The 19835-nt window shown below is 44.2% G+C and overlaps 1 protein-coding gene across 16 annotated transcripts in view; it reads left to right on the forward strand.

The window, feature by feature from the left end:
* Positions 1-5280: 5280 nt before the first annotated feature.
* Positions 5281-19835, forward strand: part of herc2 (HECT and RLD domain containing E3 ubiquitin protein ligase 2) — an 84493-nt gene continuing 69938 nt past the window's right edge. For 13 of the 16 annotated variants that reach the window (XM_083767382.1, XM_083767369.1, XM_083767371.1 and 10 more), the window contains exons 1-6: positions 5436-5558; positions 6223-6331; positions 8997-9090; positions 9250-9381; positions 17236-17458; positions 18024-18124. In XM_083767382.1, coding sequence (XP_083623508.1) covers positions 6260-6331; positions 8997-9090; positions 9250-9381; positions 17236-17458; positions 18024-18124 — 622 coding nt within the window. In that variant the 5' untranslated portion in view covers positions 5436-5558; positions 6223-6259. Of the gene's footprint in view, positions 5301-5435; positions 5597-6222; positions 6332-8996; positions 9091-9249; positions 9382-17235; positions 17459-18023; positions 18125-19835 lie in introns of those variants that run through there. The other 3 variants (XM_083767379.1, XM_083767377.1, XM_083767378.1) reach the window with 3 other exon arrangements.

Below are 19835 nucleotides of genomic sequence, written 5' to 3' on the forward strand. Positions count from 1 at the left end.
TGGTACGTGGATGACAGTCCACACCTAGCAGAGATGCCGTTAAGAAGTGACGGACTCTGTGAACAGGCAAGGCTGGTGAAAACGGTCAAAGTTTGGGTATCCCATAGCGAAGTGGGGCCCGGATCAGACCGTCGGGTTCCTCCTGGGTGGCCAACCATCACTACGGGGTCAGGAGCTCGCTATCGACTGCGTCACCGGTCGGTGGAGTCGCAATGACAGTAAGTCCATTCAGATGGAACTGTTGGCCGTCGCGCTCCGCTCAATGTTCAGTCAGGCCGCTGTAAGCCAAAAGCGAATGAGTTAGTAGGCGAGCAGTGCTCTTTGTGATCGGTGGGCTCTGAAAAGGAGCCGCCGGGAAGCAAAGACTTGAAGTCTTCTCTCCAGGGTAGCCTGGGTGGTAGACTTCAAGAGGAAAGGGGTCTAGCCCGGGACTGCGCCCTCAAAGGAGAGCTGGAGGGAGGTCCGAAAGACTTAAGTGGAATAATGCAAAATTTCAAAATTGAGACCTCTTTAATATGGTGTTTTAGTATGGTGTTATGATAGTGATAAAGGGGGGAATCGCGTCGCGTGTGTTTTCAACATTAATTAATAGGCCTCATGTTGGTATGGTTGTCGTGTAATTAGATAAATGGAGTCATAAGTAGCCTAAAGTAGGAGTCAATGAGGTATTATATCACGAGATATGTGTTATTATAGTTAAACTCTGGCAGATCAATGTTATGTCTTTTTTATTTTTTATTGACCATCTTTCTCCTGGGTCTTCTGCAGTGCGCTCTAAACTGTGTAAATGCGTGCAGGGGGGAACATCTGTTCCTCTAGGTACCCTCCCTCCATAAAAAGTGCATTTTTGCGGAACGCTCAGGAGAAATATAAATATCTTTAATTATTCTTAGTTTCTCCTTCGTCGATCTCCCTAGGCCCTCCCTCCATCTTGGTTATGTGTAAATGCGCCATGGGGAGAACGCTCAGGAGAAAAATGAATATATATATATATATTTTGTTTATTTAGATACTTTTCTCTGCCTTTCATCTGCCCTCCCTCCATCTTGGTAATGTGTAAATGCGCAGGTGTTAGAACCAGTTTGAAGTGTTTGACTTATTTGGATATCGTGCCACTGAGATAGCAGAGTTTAAGTGAAAACATGTCGGTTATTGCATAAAAATGCTCTTGTAACAATGGAGCTGAACCATTTTGGGAAAAATTCTGTACTGTAATGCTGTGTCTGGTGGCTTGAGAGGGGCACGTTGTCAATGGGATAGGGAGTCTTGACTGGCCGTGTCCAGTGGTCAGTACTAATCTGATGCTTTGACAATGGTTCACTACAGTACAGTCGGAAGTTTGTTTTAGAGAGCTCATTTCTCTATGGTTTAATTAGATTAGGCGTAGGCTACTTCTAAATATACGACACCTGTGAACCATACATTTGTGCACAAAGCCGCAGGAGGGAGAGAGAGCAGCACCATAGACTTCCATACTAGTAGCAACTGTTGGAGTGTTTGTGTATGGTATGAATGCACGTTGGGCCATTATAATGCCATGTCAACGCAGCAGCATGTAGAGCGGCTATTTTCGGGGGAAAAAAGTTCCCTCTGGGAATCCAAATTACAAATATGATTCATTTTAAGTGACCTTTCCCAAATAACGTAGAATAATTGAATACAAATGGAAACAGTTGGGGTTGACTACAACAAATATATTTAAGGGTCTGCTGCAGACCAAGCGGGGAAAATTAGGTTGAAGGTTCAATATCAAATCAAGTTGAAATTAAAATGAAAACACAGAGCGAAAAAACACGGGGTCAATATAAATTGGTACAATTACAAAAATGAGGAATAAAATGTAAGGGGAAGACCAACTACAAAAATTAATATAGAGTATGTAACACAATAAAAATAGTGAACAAAAATCAAATACTGAAAATAAGCGTTCTTTCAATATTATCTCCCCAAGAGAGGTGGTTAAACTTGAGTGAGTTCTAGGAGGGTCATTCTGGCCTGGTATGTGTCAAGGAGGGACTGAGAGCATACGAGAAGCTCATGTCTTTGAATAATTGGTTTGCAATGTCTGGGTTAAATAACCAAGCCCCCCCAACAGATGGATTAATTGCCAAAATGTATAATCAAAAGTAACTAACAATTTGTCCCACAGGAGGTGTCCAGGAGGGAGTTCTGAAAGACTTAAATGTCAATAATATGTTTTAATGTGTCAATAATATGTCACATGAAGGAGGGGAGAGAATAACCCTGAGAGTAACCCTAATCCTATAAATTCCTGAATAAATTCTCTACAGGATCAGGGGGACGTCAATGTCCGAAGGTGTGTGTGAAGTGTAAGCATAATAGCAGGGGGTACACTCACATACAAGGTCAGGATGCAACACAGACCCAGACTTTCCAGACTTTCCAAATTTTACTTAAGGGGACTACAGACCAAAGTTAAGACCCCCATGGACAACAAGGTGTCAAGTTCATATCCAGGAGGGACACCTGGTTGGATTCAACAAATCATTGGGTAGGATGACCGCACCGTGACCGAGCCGTGATCTATTCCGTTTTATTGTCACTGAATACATTTATCTGTGATTCTGTGTATGTCAATCAAACCGAAGGCGACCTAAATAACTAACTTACTAACATATGCAAAAAACCCGATCACATAACCTCCTTGAATGATTATACGTGCCGGCAAAAAGAATGTTGTGTGCTTCTGTTATCTTGCTGTTGTCCTTGTTGTGGTTCCTCTACAGTTGTCAACAAAACGATAAGTATGAAAACAAAAACACAGCTACACCCAGTGTTGAACTTCAAATATGTAAATATGAGACACACCAGGAGTTCTAGAACCTTATGTTTAAAAAAAATATATATATACTTGTCGATGAAGGGGGGAGGGGAACTGTTTTGCGAGTTTTTGCTTCCATAACAGGTCAGTCAGAGAGTACCCAGGCGGGGTTCATATACCCAAGCACCAAGGAGTCCATCACAACTTCCACCTGGACAGGCTTGCAGGCTTGCAGACGCTGCGGGACGCGGCGGGACGAGGAGCAGTGCACCATCAGAGCTTGCCAGAGCTCCTGGAGCAGGGACGGCCCTGTCTCTGGTCCGAATGTGGGATACGAGTTTGGTCCTAAAATCACCTGATGGGAAGCGCGAACTGCCCTGTCACCTTGTGCCTTGCATACCGGAGCCTAAGCAGTTCAAGGCCTATACGTCGGGTTGCGACTCGCGATAACAATTACCCACTGGACAACAGGATGGATGGGCAAATAAACAATTGCCCATCCCTCCCCCGCGCGAGAACTCTGCCCCCCAAGGGCATCCCGGAGTACAATTTTTGTCAACATGTTTTCAGTGTGCAGGACATGGAACAATGCCGAATGGTAGGAACAAAATGAACGTTCCTAGTGGTTGGTTTCCCCAAAAAAAGGAGTGGTTTTACTATTTTACAGGTTTCCACACGCATACTAACTTGGTTTTCCACACCACCAGTGTCCACCTGCACGATGCCTCAAAATGATGTCTGACAATAAGTAAAATACTACAAGAAGTTTGATATGTACAATGTGATTTATGGTTGATTTGATTTCCGCATCAGTGACGCAATGTACTTCTATTCATATGATTGACCTGACTATTAATTGTCATTCTTTTTATTTTTCATCTTTTGGAATTCAATGTCTGTGTACCACTAACCCCTGAATGCAGTGTTCTACCGTCCCTGAATTGGTGTGCCCCTCGAACGTCTGTATGATATCTGGTAATTGATTACTCATTACCAAGGAGGGCTGGTGGGGTAAAGTAGACCCTTCAAGCAGTTACCATTACTTTCAGAGTGTGCCGCCTGAGCTGTGTGTATGCAAGGTCACTTCAGTGAGATTGCTACTGTACTGTATATATTGTCAGGGCAGAGAGGGACACGTCAGAATTCTCCAGGATAGACAAGCTCTCTGTCCTGTGCTTCGCGGGGCCCCCAAATCTGTGGACTGATAATGATCGAATCCGAATTCGTGACGTAACAGGTCGTATTTGCTTTCATATATGTCTTTGCTGTTCACATGTATATATCACATGACCATTCAATTTGGGATAATTGTGGGCAATCAATAAATGCCAGATCTTGTGAATCCATAATTTTAAGTGTACAGCCTGTTTATTGGACTATTAGATAACCCTCTCAACAGGATGGCGCATCAATATGTTGATCCTTCTTATAATAAGAAGGATCAACATATGAAATGCAGAACAGGTCAGGATGAATAAGAATCTTATTCATCCTTCCTTCCTCTTCGATGTCTCTCTTTTGACTGATACCTGTCCATTTCAACTCTAGACGGGCCAGCCCCAACGTTATTAGTGCAGCCGCTCCCGGCAGCCGTCGAAAACTAGTTCTCAACAGGCCCAAAGCCGGCCCTACCTGGGCCCTCATCAAACCTGTACACTCAAGAGTATGGCCCGCTACCACCCTTAATTAGATCTCCATATATGGAGCTGACCTGTTCTGACATTACATGCCAGGCCTTCTCTTCTCCTCTCCAGTGTTTCCGGGACCCGAGCTCTCCCCCCGAGTTTGAGAATAAAGATCCGCCCGGCCCCGGGTGGGCTTTAACTCTGCTTTTGCCTCTCCTTGTTGTGCATTTGGGCCAAATTAATGGCCAATAAAAAATACTTATACCAAATGTCCCACTGACCCACAACACAACCGCGGCTGCCGGACGTTGGACGTACCAAAACATGATGAACCTTGGCTGAAAAAACCCAAAGTTGTCCTATAATTTCTCTTTGGAGTTACATGTAGCCGGCTACTTCATATCTCCAGCAGATGGTAGTATAGTGATCTACAGCCTCAAAGTAGCCTATGCATTCATCTTTTAAATGTAGCCTATAATACACATGATAGTATACTAGCCTACCGGTACATGATGTGATCAGTGCCGGTGTCTGCTGCAACGACATCACAACAGGAGTGAAAACTCATTCTTAACCTTTATATCTGCCGCCGGTGTCACGAAACATAATCTACAAGCCCGCACTGTGAGCTTGTAGGATCGTCTTTTCGGTCCGACAACGCCTCCTAGCGCCTTGAGTGCAGCATCTCGCACTCATTTTCCAAGTCACCCCCCCCCCCGCGCTCTGTCCCGCCCCCGTTTTAGGAAGAAACGCACTATTCATCAACACGGGCGGTCCGGGCGAGCGGAGATTGTGCCTCTGACCATGTGCCGACCACGTCCACGGCCAACTTACCAAGTAGTCTACACAATCGGGTGGTCCACCGTCCGTCCAACTGGCACAAAACATTACCGGTATGTACATAAATTTGGCTGTCCTTGAGTTCTACGTCACTATCCCGCTCCGTTGGGCGAGTGCGCAACACAAAATGAACTGCCCCAAACGGACAAGCTAACAGTCATCATACGTCATTTGTTTCCATGCCTCCTGCGCAGGCCCACGACTCTGTCAATCAGACAGACAGAGAAGAAACCAATATGAAGGGCTGGTTATTATAATGCAGCACCGCGGCTGAAGGGACAAGAGAGCAGCAGAAAGAAAAGGCTTTACAGGTCAAATATCTGCCCTATATGATGTTTATAATCACCCCGTGAGTTGGTGCGCTGTTGGAACGCTCCTACACGCTGCATGTCATCGGGCGTGATGTCATAATTTCACCGATATGGTCGCATGAAAATAACGATGGGAGCAGGTTGTTGTATAGCGATGCGGCTAACGCGGCTAGTTAGCAACGCAGGCTAACGTGAACGTTTATAGCTGATATACTACTGTACTGATGATGCTGTGCTGTCCTTCCTGCCACTATCATCAATGTCAGTGCATAATATCGTTATAACCTCACCGGTGAATCGATTAGCATGGGTTGATCGATCCCCAGCACACAGTGATAGTTGTTTTTGTGGTCTTCTGCCCATATGTTATTAATCACCTCACCAGTTCATGTCACATTACCAACTAACGTTTCCACTTGAACGTAGAAATCAGTTTTGTTGTTAAAATTATAAAAATGCAATTGCAATGTTATGTGCACAGGCGAGTCAGAAGGCTGTAGCTAATTTGGTAGCCTATAGGTAGCCAGTCCATGCATGTCGTTAGCTGTTATTATGTCATCTTTATAATGTTTTCATAGAGGTTATTGTGAAAAGTACACCCACAACAATGGATCCCTATATTGTGTGGCAAAGACATTGTATGTGACACTGCTTTGTCCTGCAGGTAGGCTGCGTTTGCAGCCAGGAGAGGAGAGGGAAAGATGCCTCCTCCATCTTTTACCCTCGATGCTCAGCTAAGATTTCATGATAAATGGCTGAAGATAGACTTGCAGGTAAGTTGACCTTCACAGGGGATGGATTTATATGAAAGACTTTCATGTCGTGTTTGCTTTTAGAAAAATATCATTTTCTGTGTTCATAATGATCAGTAATAGCCTACCTACACATTCAGTTGCATTGGAATGTCATGTCACTTCTAATGGTTAACTGTGGCTATTTTACTGTTATTACCAGTCAGTGTTATTTTAGCAGTCATTCATATCTGTGATGATGGAAATGTACTTTGTCGTTTTTAGACATTTGACCTATCACACAGCAATTCTGAGTGATGCTTGTTGCTGTTATTAGATTATAGTCATTATGTTCTCATCGTGGCTTTCTTAGAACATAACAAAGTTGTTATGGTGGTGAAAGGGAGTAATGGTGTTACTCCCCTCCCCTGCTTGAATGTCTTGCCATGCTGTTACAAAGATGTAAACACACCATGATGGTGCAAGATTGGGGCATTACACACCATGACTAAGATCTGTAGGAGTCCAAAATACAGCCAACCTCAGCACACACACATCTTCTCTGTTTTCACCAGTTGTGCAAGAACAAAAACAAGTCAGTCTGGTAGACTAGTCAGTTGTGTGTGTGTGTGTGTGTGTGTGTGTGTGTGTGTGTGTGTGTGTGTGTGTGTGTGTGTGCGTATACGTGCGTGTGCCATTTGGCAGTCACTTCATATGTAAAAGAGGCTGTCATCTATATCCATCCAGGATAGCTGCTCTACTGTAGTTCACAACGTGCTGCACCACATTATATTGTGACCTTGTAGATCTGCTATTTTTGAAATGATGCTGATGCTGACAGAATCAATGCACATTTGACCTTTCCCAACTTACTGGGTTGAAGGTGCCAAATCAGTCATGTTTGATTTCTTGGTGGTTGTTTGAGTTGTCCTGCATGTGTCATTCTTGGTCTCCCTAGAACCGGTTCTGATTGGCCGGGACTCACCCTGACCTGTATTAACATGAATTGGGGATGGCTAAATGAGAGTTTAAAATGGCATAGACAGACATGTGTATCAATATCTTACTATTAGAGCTGTCTCCATCACAACCATGGCAATACAGCCAACGTATCTGTTCCATGTCTAGTGTCATGTTTGAGTTAACATGTTGCTGATATTTGAAACCAAGATCCTTGGAAAGTAGAAGTTGGATTTATGACCGGTGTCATTCCCGTGTGAAGCAATGTTGCATGGGGAAATGTTTTTACTGGTACTATTGTTTATTTACTACATTACTTATTAAAGGAGGACGATAAAAGCGCTCGCCGACCCTTTCCAGAGCCTTTCTGAATATCTTATCTAGCAGGTTTGATATTTGACTCTGTCGTCGACTGGACATCATACAGTACGAACTGGGTTGCGACTGCGCCCTGAGAAGAGCCTGTATTACAGCCAATGAGAGCACAGGGCAGCTGTGCTCACTGCTCACAGCACTGCTGTCTGTCTGTCTGTCTGTCTGATATATAACCTTTATTCTGTCGGTAAATCCCTATGTCGTACATATTGGTACTTAGCTATATTAGCCCAATATTGCTGTTACGCATTTCACTTGAATAATGTTGATCACCTAAACCGCATCGGAATCAACACTGCAAACGGTTGGACCGTGTGTGTGTGTGTGTGTGTCTAGTGACGTCATCTCTGTGGGGGCTGCGGGGCTCAAGCCCCCATGAAGATGTAACACCTCTTTTGTCCGGGGTGGCCAGCACTAGTGTCAGTGCCACCACAACGGCTAATAATTCCTTGATATCTAGTACCCATTTTCAAGTTCGAGCTTTCATTTGGTATATATCGTGCGTGTATTGCGTCTCTACGAAACGGTATCAAGTGAAAAGGAAAGTTCAGGAAATCGGATTAAACCCCATTTGCTGTGTGATGGGGTGATGAAACTGAACGAGCAAATGGAATCGCGCACAATGCATGGCACAAGTAATAACTTATTTGACAGTTCTATTATATAAACACAGTGGACACAAGGAATTGACAGGCACTCGCTTCTGCTGATTATAGGAAAATTACAATCACAGAGATGCGTAGGAGAATAATCAGCCTGACTCCGTGGACATCTCCACTGCAGGTGTGTGGCGCGAGCTGCTCTATACCAAACTAATTTGGCATTACGGCTTACGGGTGCTTTTAAACTCGCCTTCCCAAATGTGTATGACCAAAATAACCATTTAGGGGAAGCATGCCAACACGCCCATGACAACACCTCTAGGCACAAATACCGGTGTCGGCATAATGGATAGCGGGTGACGCTCCTATAAGCTCCTATACTATAACTTTCGGGCAGCGGCTGACTTGCGGGTAACGGCAGGGATGAATTTAGAGCCCTTTAATATCTTTTGGTCAGTTGAGTTAGTTTCACGATAGCTAGGAGAATTAGACAGTCTACTAAATATGAATATAAGTTGTATTTTACGAATTGGATTTTGGGATGGCTCAAATCATCATGGCAACATTTTATGTATGGCAATGCTACATATGATTCATTCCAGTCTTATAACACAGTCGCACTGGATTAATCATGTCTGGTAATGGATTGCAATTGTCCGCTGTGTGCACTGTGTATACTTTGCAGCAGCAAAATGTTCACAAAATGCTATTCACTGAAAATGTTTAATTAAAGTGTAATTGATGCAGGTTTTGTTTGTGCTCTTTTGCAGCGAGCATTCTCTCCAGAGGGACTGAGCGAGATGTGGAACGAGATGGTGAAGGATGAGGAGATATCGTTCAATGGTGAGGAGTCGGCTCACCCAGGTATGATGGCACTGATAGCACCATTTATGTGTGACACCGTGGATTGTCAACACTCTGAAAAAATGATTCCTTGAAAACTTGATAATAGAGACAGGACCGCAATCCGAGTGCAGTATGCATGATGCATTTAATGCCTAAAATGTCCTTCCAACTCGGCAGAAGACTGCACTGACTGCTTTGGCGCCCAGAAGAAGGACGAGTCCAACGACAAGGAGAAAAAAGAGGAAGAGGACACATCCACGTCCGTCCATCACTCCATCATCGAGACGTGGGACTGGGGGCGGCAGCCGGGTGAGCCGTCCTATGTATTTTGTCATTTGAATGCCGGTTGAGTCAAATCGCAGTGACTACCACAGCACGGTGCTGGCAGCACCTGCATCCACTGCATCCAAATGTGATACAGGACCTCTTTCTTTTGGTCAAACACACAGCCAGCTGGGGCGCCCGGTGGCCTGGTGGTCCAGGCGCATGCCACATATGGGCTCTGGCCTGGCAGCGTGTCGCGTGTTCGAGTCCCGTTCATGACAACCTTTGCTGCACATATCTCTTCCCTTCCCTCTCCCTCTTTCCTGTTAATCTTCACTTGAAACTATCAATAGAAAGAAAAAACTATCAATAGAAGAAAAGTAAACACATTTGACCCCTCTGCTGCTTTCACTGGCACGTGAAGTGTGTGCCAGCTCAAGTGTCTCTACACACAGTGTGCAGGTCAGACTGGTTATTTTTACCCCTACAGGATCCGGGGGTAATCTGGGTAGCCGGCCGCTGTGATGCCATCCAATAGTGGGTTGCGTCCATGACTTTGACTGTAGGCTCTTGTTTACTGGCAGGACTGGGTGGGACTACGATATGCTGGTAGGAGATAAGCATGGTGGGCTGGGGGGTTGGGGGGTGGTACCTGTGCGTGCGCAGTCGGTGTCCTTATCAATTGCAGGCTTGGTTGTTTTCGTTATTGAGACACAGCTTTAGTTGAGTCACGTCTCCTCATTCTGAGGAGACGTGTGTGTGTTTATTAAAGCTATTATTATAGCACGTTTTGCTTAATTTAGAAAGGACAGTGAGTGCCAGTAATCGAAACCTGGATTGCAGTTATGTAGTTAACGTGTTAACTTTTTATTTATTTAACCTTTATTTAACCAGTAAAAACCACATTGAGACTGAAGTCTGCCTGAGTTACAAGGGGTGTGTGTGTGTGTGTGTGTGTGTGTGTGTGTGTGTGTGTGTGTGTGTGTGTCTGAGTTTAGTGAGTTATATTAAAGAACTACAAGAAATAAAGGTCCTGTACTTGCTTCAGTAATTCTTTATACTGTAACCAAACTGTATTGCAGACCAAAAGGACCATTGTTAAATTGCAATATTTGTGTCTTTTCAAGGTAATTTTTTAGGCGTTTATGTTCTATTGGATACCACAGCAGGAAAGAGTGAAGAGAGAGACATCTGTTAAAAAGGTCATGAGCCAGATTTGAGCCCAGGATGTTGCCATTAGATCTGAGACCCCCCCCCACGCACACACACACACACACACACACACACACACACACACACACACACACACACACACACACACACACACACACACACACACACACAGCTCTCTGCTCTGCACTGGTACGATTGCATGTGAGTGCAGTGGGCACAATTGAGATCACTTTTATGTGCAAGTGCTCCTCTGCCATTGATATTTCGGTTTCAAACATCGTAGCCTACTTCCTGTTCTCCCACTGAGTGCTCGGATGTGTAGAATGTGCAGGCGTCAGCAGTCTGTTCAACCCATATAGCCCAGGACTGATCTATTGTTACAGAACCAGGGGTCCCTCTTCCACCACAGGGCTGTCAAAAAGCTGTGCTCTCTTTAGTAGAAGTGCTGATTCTATTTGGAAGAGCATGATGGTGTTGCTGTCAGGCAGAAACCTCCCCATATAACAAATGCCCTATTTTATACTTTGTCATGTGAGAGTGTCACAGAAAGTATATTGAAAATAGCCGATCTACAAGTTCCCAACACGTTGCGACTCGCAACGTGTTGGGAACGAAACAACGTGTTGGGAAAAGTATTGTCGCGACAATACTTTTGAGTGATGCAACCACTCCCTTACGGAGCTATGTGTGTGTGGCTGGGTAGGTGAGTGTGTGGCTGGCTGGGTGTGTCTGAGCACGAAAACAGCATGGTTGTTTTTCACCACCTGTGCGCAACCTAACACACACACGCACATATTAACTGTATATATGATGATTTCGGGTGTGCCAATACAGTACAGTACAGTACAGTACAGTACAGTACAGTAGATGGACCCCCACACAGTAACTCTGTCATTTCTCAACCGTTTCGGACGCGGGGAGGCACACCGGAACCGGGCCGGCCCCCTGGGTGCGTTCCTGTGGAACTTCCGGGGGACCCCCCCCCCAGGGACCCACACAGAGATGCACCACTCACTTCACACGGGTGTGATTTGTTAAAACAATTAGACTTTTGTTGAGACACCAGTTCAAACTGGTTAAGTCTGTCTGTGGGTTTAATAACCAATGTATTAATAAGAGCTTATGACTACATTGGATCCATTGTAGCACAGGTTCTTCTTTCCATTTCCCAAAAAGTAACTGTGTTGGACAATGGACATACTGTACAAGGTTGTGAAGACATGCCCCTATGAATGTGTCAGTGACTCTGTGTTGGAGCTTTAGTTATTCTTTATGGAGCCGTGGGTAATGCATAATGAATAGCAAGACACTTTCCCCTGGCAGGAAAATGTATAGAGCCACGGGCAGCTGGCAGCAGAGTGCAGCTCACTGAACTTCAGGGCACACGGAGAGGGTTAGCCAGTCTGGCTTACATAAAGCTTAAATGGATTCCATATCTGCTATTTTTGCCTGTCTTGTCCTCCCCTGTGACGCTATCATATAGGGATGATAATATAGCATTTTCATCTGATAAGGTTGGCACAAGGGATTGGCTGTGAGTTGAAGGGCGATGGTGTGGGTAGAGGGTACTGTTCATCGTGGCATAATCATTGCAGTGAGGCGAGCGGTAATGACCTTTACGTGAGTTTTGATGACTTGCCCTTGAAAGGCAACTGCGCTACTAGTGCGGCAAAGCCAATCATTTATATATTTTGTGTTATTTTATTTATCAATACGCCATATGCCCTTGTCTTTGCCCTTGTTTGTTTTCTCTGAGCACAAGAGGTTTTTATGCAGCGTGTAATTGTTATAGTAATTGTCTGTGCCATTTCATTTTTGCATCCCAATTATTATAGTCCTAAAGATCACAAAAAACACAATAAAGTACGAGGTCTTAATTAAAACAATTGTGCATGCCTCCCATGCTTTTGGTGATACTGTATGAATGAATGAATAGTTTATTTCGGTCTTAAAACATGTACATGATATATTACAGAAAACTTTACATAAGATGTTTGGACTGAAAAGGTGTAGGCTGAAGCCGTAGCTTATAGGGCCTATCCTTTTTAGCTTATATTACTTTAATACAAGTAATAACGAAACAAACAACACAACTTTGACATTTAGTAGAATCATATGGTGGAGATAATGCATTATAAGAGGTTTATAATAATGTTTTATATTTTAACTGTTATTTATTATTATTATTACTGTTGCAACTTTTGTGGTCATTATCACAACTATTCCATAGTTCTGCTGCCATGTAATGTGATGGACATCTTTTTTTTAAATGTTGGTTCTTGCTGTTTTGATTTCAAACATCAGTATACCCCTCAGCTCGTAATGGTTTACTTTAATTTGGAACAGCTTCTGAATGCAGCCAGGAAGCAATTTATGTTGCGCTTTGAATGCCAATAAAGCCGTTTTCTGGGCTACTATATTGTTGAATTTTAGTCTATTATATTTAATAAAGAGTTTATTAGAAGGTTCATAATAATCAGATCTATTTATTATTCTTATGGCTCTTATGTTTCCCCATCTCCACACAGTAAGTGATGTGTGGAACTCTGAGTGAACAAGTGATTTCTGACTGAGGTTTTCCAGCTTAGTTCATCTATTATTTCACCCAATAATTTATTTTCATTTACTCATTTTCAATTTCCTTAACGTTTAACGTTTAAGTGTGGCTTGATCGTTGATTTCTCTAGTACCAAATATTATGAATTTCGTTTTATCTACATTCAATGATAACTTGTTATTGTCAAACCATGTTTTTATAATTCTCAATTCCCCTTCTACTGTACTCCGAAGCTTCTCCAAATTCTCGCCACAACAATACAAGTTTGTATCGTCAGCAAATAGGACATATTTTAACAAAGTTGACACAAAGTTGAAATTGCGGGATTTGACGGCCTTCAGCTGTGTTTTTAAACCCATGAATGTGCCCTTCACATGTAGTAGCGGATAGGTAAATAGTTTGTGTACTGTAGTGAGGCTGGTAATAGGAGAGTCCCCCCGTCTCATAGTTCAGTTCAGTTCAGTTTTATTTTCGGAATGGAGGACATACAGTTCATACATAGCACACTTTTCTTTTTCTCTCTTTTTGAGTGTCCGTTGCTCATGTCCTGTCCGATAGGGGCTAGGGAGAAGCCATAGGCTTGTCAGGCCCTACCCCTGAAGTCTCTGACTGTCGGACACAGCGGAGAGAAAAAGGAAGGGTTGGATAAAGTGTTTGTTCAGTGAATACGTGCTGGTCTTCGCCGTGTCATAGGAAAGCACAGTAGTGTCACACACTTCTTACTTGAGCCGGCAAATCACAACCTAACTATCCCACACTGTGACTGCACACATGTGACATGCCGTTTGGGACTGTACTCTTTAGTTTGCAAGCGCGCGCGTGTGTGTGTGTGTGTTAAGGCTGTCCCCGAACATTCAGGGGTTCGAACGTTCGCTCGTTAGGGTTGGCACTCGAATTTTAATTAATGGGCTTGTGAGGTTACTACTAAAATTGAACCCCAGGTCTCATCTTACCTCTGCCCACTTTAGTAGCCTGGGATGGCTAAGGGTGGAGGAGAGAGTATCTCAGCTGGTACCTGCTGGGCTACCTGCCCAGAGTGAGGGATGCTCACAGGTACTCAACCAGAGGAAGTCCTTATGATCTAGTTCCCCCCAGTTTCAGGACACTCAAGGGAAAAAATGCTTTTTACTACGCAGCCACTACTCTGTGGAATGCACTCCCTCCAGCCCTGAAATCCCTAAATTCTATTGCAATATTTAGGAAAGACCTGAAATCATGGCTCCTTCTACACACTAACTGGTCATAGTTAGCTTCCGACCCTGGATAGCCCATCTTCCATGCTCAGGACCATTCTCTCAGGGTACCTCTTGTCCTATGTATATAGCTCCCAGCCTTATATATATAAGGATTATTGTCTCCACCAGCCGAAGGCATGGTGGGAGAGTATGTTTTGCACTCCGTCCGTCCGTCCGTCCGTGTGTCCGTGTGTCCGTGTGTCCGTCCGTCCGTGTGTCCGTGAGCAGCTAATCTCGGCCACCGTTAACCCGGTCGATGCCAAATTTTGCACACACACTCCCTGGATGCCAACGATGAACCTCTGCCCCAAACTTTCCAGAACGGCCTATTATAGCGCCACCAGGAGGCTGCTTTGTGCAAAACAAGTTTTTGCACAGTACACCTACAGAATTTGTCCAAACATCACGCAAATTGGTACACAGTCTCTCTAGAGCCATTCAACGAAACGGGTCTTTCACATTTCTCAGACTCCATCCTGATTGGTTAAGATTGGCTTCCAAAATTCACAGGAGTGCTCAGTTTCAAACAAAATGCTGCAAATCATGAACACATCGCGTGATTTCCGTGAAATTGTGCACCCCCATTCCCACTAGGCCGAGGACGAAATGCCACATCAACAATTTCAACTCAGCCTCAAGGTGGCGCTATAACTGGCCCAAAAGTGTTTTTACCTCTAACTGCACGGATCTGTGGATAACTTTGTATGCCAACTCCCTAGAGGCCAAGGAAAAACCTTTGCCTGGAAATTTTCCCATCTGCTCTTTATAGCGCCACCAGGAGGCCGACATATGTAAAACACATTTTCTATTATTACTCCTTCACATTTTATCCTAATTTCACGCAAATCGGTACACATGATCTCCATAGTCATGTGATCAAGACAGGTTTGTTTGATTTCTCATATTCCATCCTGATTGGCCACGATTGGCTCCTACAGTTTTCAGGAGTAGCCCGCTTTGTACAAATCGCCACAATTCCTCAACGCAGCGTCCGATTGCAATGACATTGTGCACCCACATTCCCACTAGGCCGAGGACGAAATGCCACATGAACAATTTCAACTCAGCCTCAAGGTGGCGCTATAACTAGCCGAAAAGTGTTTTACCTCTAACTGCACGGATCTGTGGATAAGTTTGTATGCCAACTCCCTAGAGGCCAAGGAAAAACCTTTGCCTGGAATTTTTCACATCTGCTCTTTATAGCGCCACCAGGAGGCCCACATATGTAAAACACATTTTCTATTATTACTCCTTCAGATTTTATCCAAATTTCACGCAAATCGGTACACATGATCTCCATAGTCATGTGATTTCTCATATTACATCCTGATTGGCCACGATTGGCTCCTACAGTTTTCAGGAGTAGCCCGCTTTGTACAAATCGCCACAACTCCTCAACGCAGCGTCCGATTGCGAACTGTGCACGCATATTCCCACTAGGCTGAGGAAGAAATGCCACTTGACAGTTTTCAACAGCCTGATGGTGGCACTACAACAAGCCAAGTCGCGTCATGCACTCGCACACACACACACACACACACACACACACACACACACACACACACACACGCCAGGGAGCAGGGCTAACTAGACCCCCCACTGGTCAAAATCTGTGCTTGAACAACCTTTGGCAATTCTCATTTTAAATCTATACATTTACACTTAATACAATATTTGTTTTGATTGCCCTGGTGGAGACCTGTGCCGATTGGCACTTTATTTATTATATGTTCCATGTTTGTTTTGTCTGTACAGTATGTATGTGTATAGTTTCATGTTACAAAGTGGACCACAATGGAAACAAGCGAAGGCTTTTTTGTGTCTAAGTCCATTTGGCGTTTTTTTAAATGATGTCATTTTCTGTAATTTTCTTGAACTGCCAATAAAGTATTCTATCTATCTATAATGGGCTTGAACCATTCGTTTTTTTTATTATTTTATTATTTGTATTTATTTTTTCCTTTTCTTAACTCGAGAATAATCTCTCAATAACTGTTGGAAATATCTTGTCTTATTAATACTATTTTGGATTTATATAGGCTTTTATAAGATTTAGATTAATTAATAATGGTGTTAAGCACCATTATTAATCCTTCCCGGGGACGCATTGTGAACTTAACCCTTATTTCACTGTTAGTCTATGCAATGTCGCCCCCATAGGATCTATTTATAAATGGAAGTTAGGAGCTCGAAGGTTATTTTTTAAATTAATTAGAAACGAATGGTTCGGATGTGCACTCGAAAAATCCTGTGTGTGTGTGTGTGTGTGTGTGTGTGTGTGTGTGTGTGTGTGTGTGTGCGTGTGTGCGTGTGTGCGTGTGTGTGTGTGTGTGGATGTTAATACTGCCGTAACACAGAGGGTGTTAACACTTCTTGGTTGTAATATACTGATATAAATAATTTGTACAGTAGGTACTTTTGAATTTAACAAGCGGCTTATAAATCGCTGTTGTTTTTATATCCATGTGCTGCAGAGTGCAGACATTATAATTTCACTGGACTGTGAGGCCTGTGGCATTACATAACGTGACTCTCTAAATGAAATTCTTGAGACTCTTGTAGGGCAGCAACAACATAAGCTACTCTATGACCAAAGATGAAACCTCATAGGAATTGCATTTAGGAGTGGAAAATGTCTAAAGTTAGTCTACCACTAGCTCACTTTGAAACCATTGTTTAATCCGGCACGGATTAAACTATAACTCTTTTGCTTTTATTGTGACATCACATCCCTCTGCAGCTGCCAGATCTCATGAAAGTGTGTGTGTGTGTGTGTGTGTGTGTGTGTGTGTGTGTGTGGACGTGTGCGTGCGCAGATATGGGATTCAAATTCACCGGTTTTGATCGCATTGTTTATTCACATTTTATTATATTGTACTTTGTCGTGTGTGTGTGTGTGTGTGTGTGTGTGTGCGTGTGTGTGTGTGCATGTAGATGAGGTGGAGCTCAAGGAGTGTCTGATGGTGCTGGTTGACGACCAGCAGAAGCTGTCGGCCCAGATGGCCAAGAGCACGCTGTCGGCGCAGCGCCTGCGGCAGCGCCTGGTCATCCTGGAGCGTTACCTCATCTCCCTGAGCCACAGTATGATGGAGGAGAATTACAAGGTCCGCTGGAAGGGCCCGCCCAGCCCACCGCTGCCCACCGCTGACAATAAGAGGTGACGTTAAACCTGATTTTGTACTTTGCTGCGTGCCAATGTCAGGTGCCGAAAATCGCCAGTCTTACAAGCCCACAACTTTTGTTGTGGGCGTTTGTTCACCACCAACCGACCCACGGGTTGAGAACCCCTGCAGTACAGTACAGTAGAGGGAACCCCTGGGGACCCCCACATGGCAACATTTCTCAACCGTTTTGGACACGGGGCGGCTCGCCGGAACTGGGCCGGCACCCTGGGCACGTTCCTGCGGGTCTGGAAGTTCCGGGGACCCCCACACGGAGTTGCACCACTTACTTCACACGGGTGTGATTTTCTTTTTCATGAAAATAGCTGCAGTTGCTGAACATTAATACATTCAAAATGTGGCACCTGGAGTCAACTACTGTGACAGACAACCCATTCCATTGTGTAAATATGTTAAGAAAGCACCAATATACTCATCCCTATAATTTTGTCAGATTTGTGATATTGAGGTACTGTACTTGTTCACAAAAAAAAAGTGATGTTTGATTGTGTCCATATGGCAAGCCCTAATCCCGGTTGTGTTGTCCTTGTGTACTTCCAGCCCTCGTCCAGTCAGTAAAGGGGTTGAAGGCCTGGCCAGAGTGGGCTCCAGGGCAGCGCTGTCCTTTGCCTTTGCTTTCCTGCGCAGAGCCTGGAGGTCAGGTGAGCACATTTCCAGAATAAAGCCAGGAGTCTTGGTTCAGTGGGTTGCTGTGCGTATGGATCTGTAGCCGATGACACTCCTTAACACTCGGCTCACCATCTGTTTTGAGAGTTGTGTCACAACACTTGTCACACGCTGTCCAGGGTAAACAACAATTTGCGCAACACTTTCTCGTGTGGTGTCTTCTGGATGATGGACTGGGTGACTTTTTGGAGGATGGGGTCATGGGGAGGGGAATGGTGGGGGGTGGGGTGAGTGGTCAGCATGTCATTCATAAAGCCTCCCTGGAGACGCCAAGGTCGGAGTCTCCTCCATGCACTGCTGAGGTTGTGTTACAGGCCTTGATTTGATAATCCACCCCCTGTATTGCTTAGGGGTGAGAGTGGACCCCGGCTCTGAAGAATGAGCCGTTGAACCAGACTACAGCAGAGTCTCTGGTCCACTGCAATAGGATACTTTCCCATTTATTGACAGAGAGATAACTGCTTACTTTTCACTGAGATATCCAGGAGGTCAACAACGTTCAGATGCTAAATTTGATCATTGTTGGGTCAAGGTTATGTGACATGCTTTTATGAATGTTCGGTTTCTGCCTTTTGTACATGGATCCACATGTGTGGTTCCGATCTGTGGTGTGTACCTTTTTGTTTTACCTGTTTGGTTAGCCAGTAGAGATGCTTTGATTCATATGTACACTTGTACATTATGCTGATGCGTTGCGTGAGTGTATAGCTAGGGTCTGGGTGGGAACAAAGTGCCTGGCTGTCCACTGTAGGCTTCCTGTAACATGAGCAGCACACACACACACGCACACACGCGAGCGTACACACAAACATACAGCTGAGCCGCAGGCCTTCGCCCCCTGTCTGGCTACATTCCTGGAATGTACTGTAGAAATAACAGGGGCGTAGCAGAAAGCCACTCTCACTATGACTTGTCTGGAGTTTTTCCACCTATCACCTGCTGAATGAACACATTTCTAGCTGATTATGTCGAATCCCACACCCCCTCTAACCGGCCCCAGTCTTTGCAGAATTATAGAGTATTGTTGGACCCGCTATTTAGCCTGATTTACTGTACACTGGGTCGTATGCTTAGTTGTATACTAGGTGCATGCCGATGTTGTGTACCAAACAACAACAAAAAAACAAAAACGTCTACAATCTCAGAATGCTGCGCAGCGTGACTTGTTGTGAGTTTGTAAGTCTGCTAGAAATCAAACCTTGGAATTCACTGAAGTTACCAAACCATGACTAATTATTCAAAGATTTATTCTTGAGGGATGGATGCAAGACTGCGCTTAGCAGTATGTTTGTCATGAATTAATTTCCTTTCCTCACTGCAGTGCTGCAAGGTTAACCCATTTAGGTCTGGAAGTGAATAAATAAAAAAAGTCTTCTGAAAGAATATATATTCAAAGATTTGTGCCGCATTTTCATGATTTTTCAAAATTAGCAGACCTACAAGCTTGTAGATCTGCTATTTTTCAATAGCTAAAGTATAACATAATGCTTAGTTAAAACACCAAAAGGGGTTCCCGCCCGAAATGTCCTTGGCCGGGTTTCGCAAAGGTCGTGCGTAGCTTACGCAGGTGTATAAGAGCCTCCTAAGGAGGCAGTATCTTTATTAGTAGCAGCTGGTTCTCAAGAGAACAACGTTACGTGTCTTCTTAACTGGCTTCGGGGAAAAATACTTAAGGCTTTCTGGAGG

The sequence above is a fragment of the Protomyctophum parallelum genome (assembly GCF_964188405.1).
Source record: "Protomyctophum parallelum genome assembly, chromosome: 6".
Lineage (NCBI taxonomy): Eukaryota > Metazoa > Chordata > Actinopteri > Myctophiformes > Myctophidae > Protomyctophum > Protomyctophum parallelum.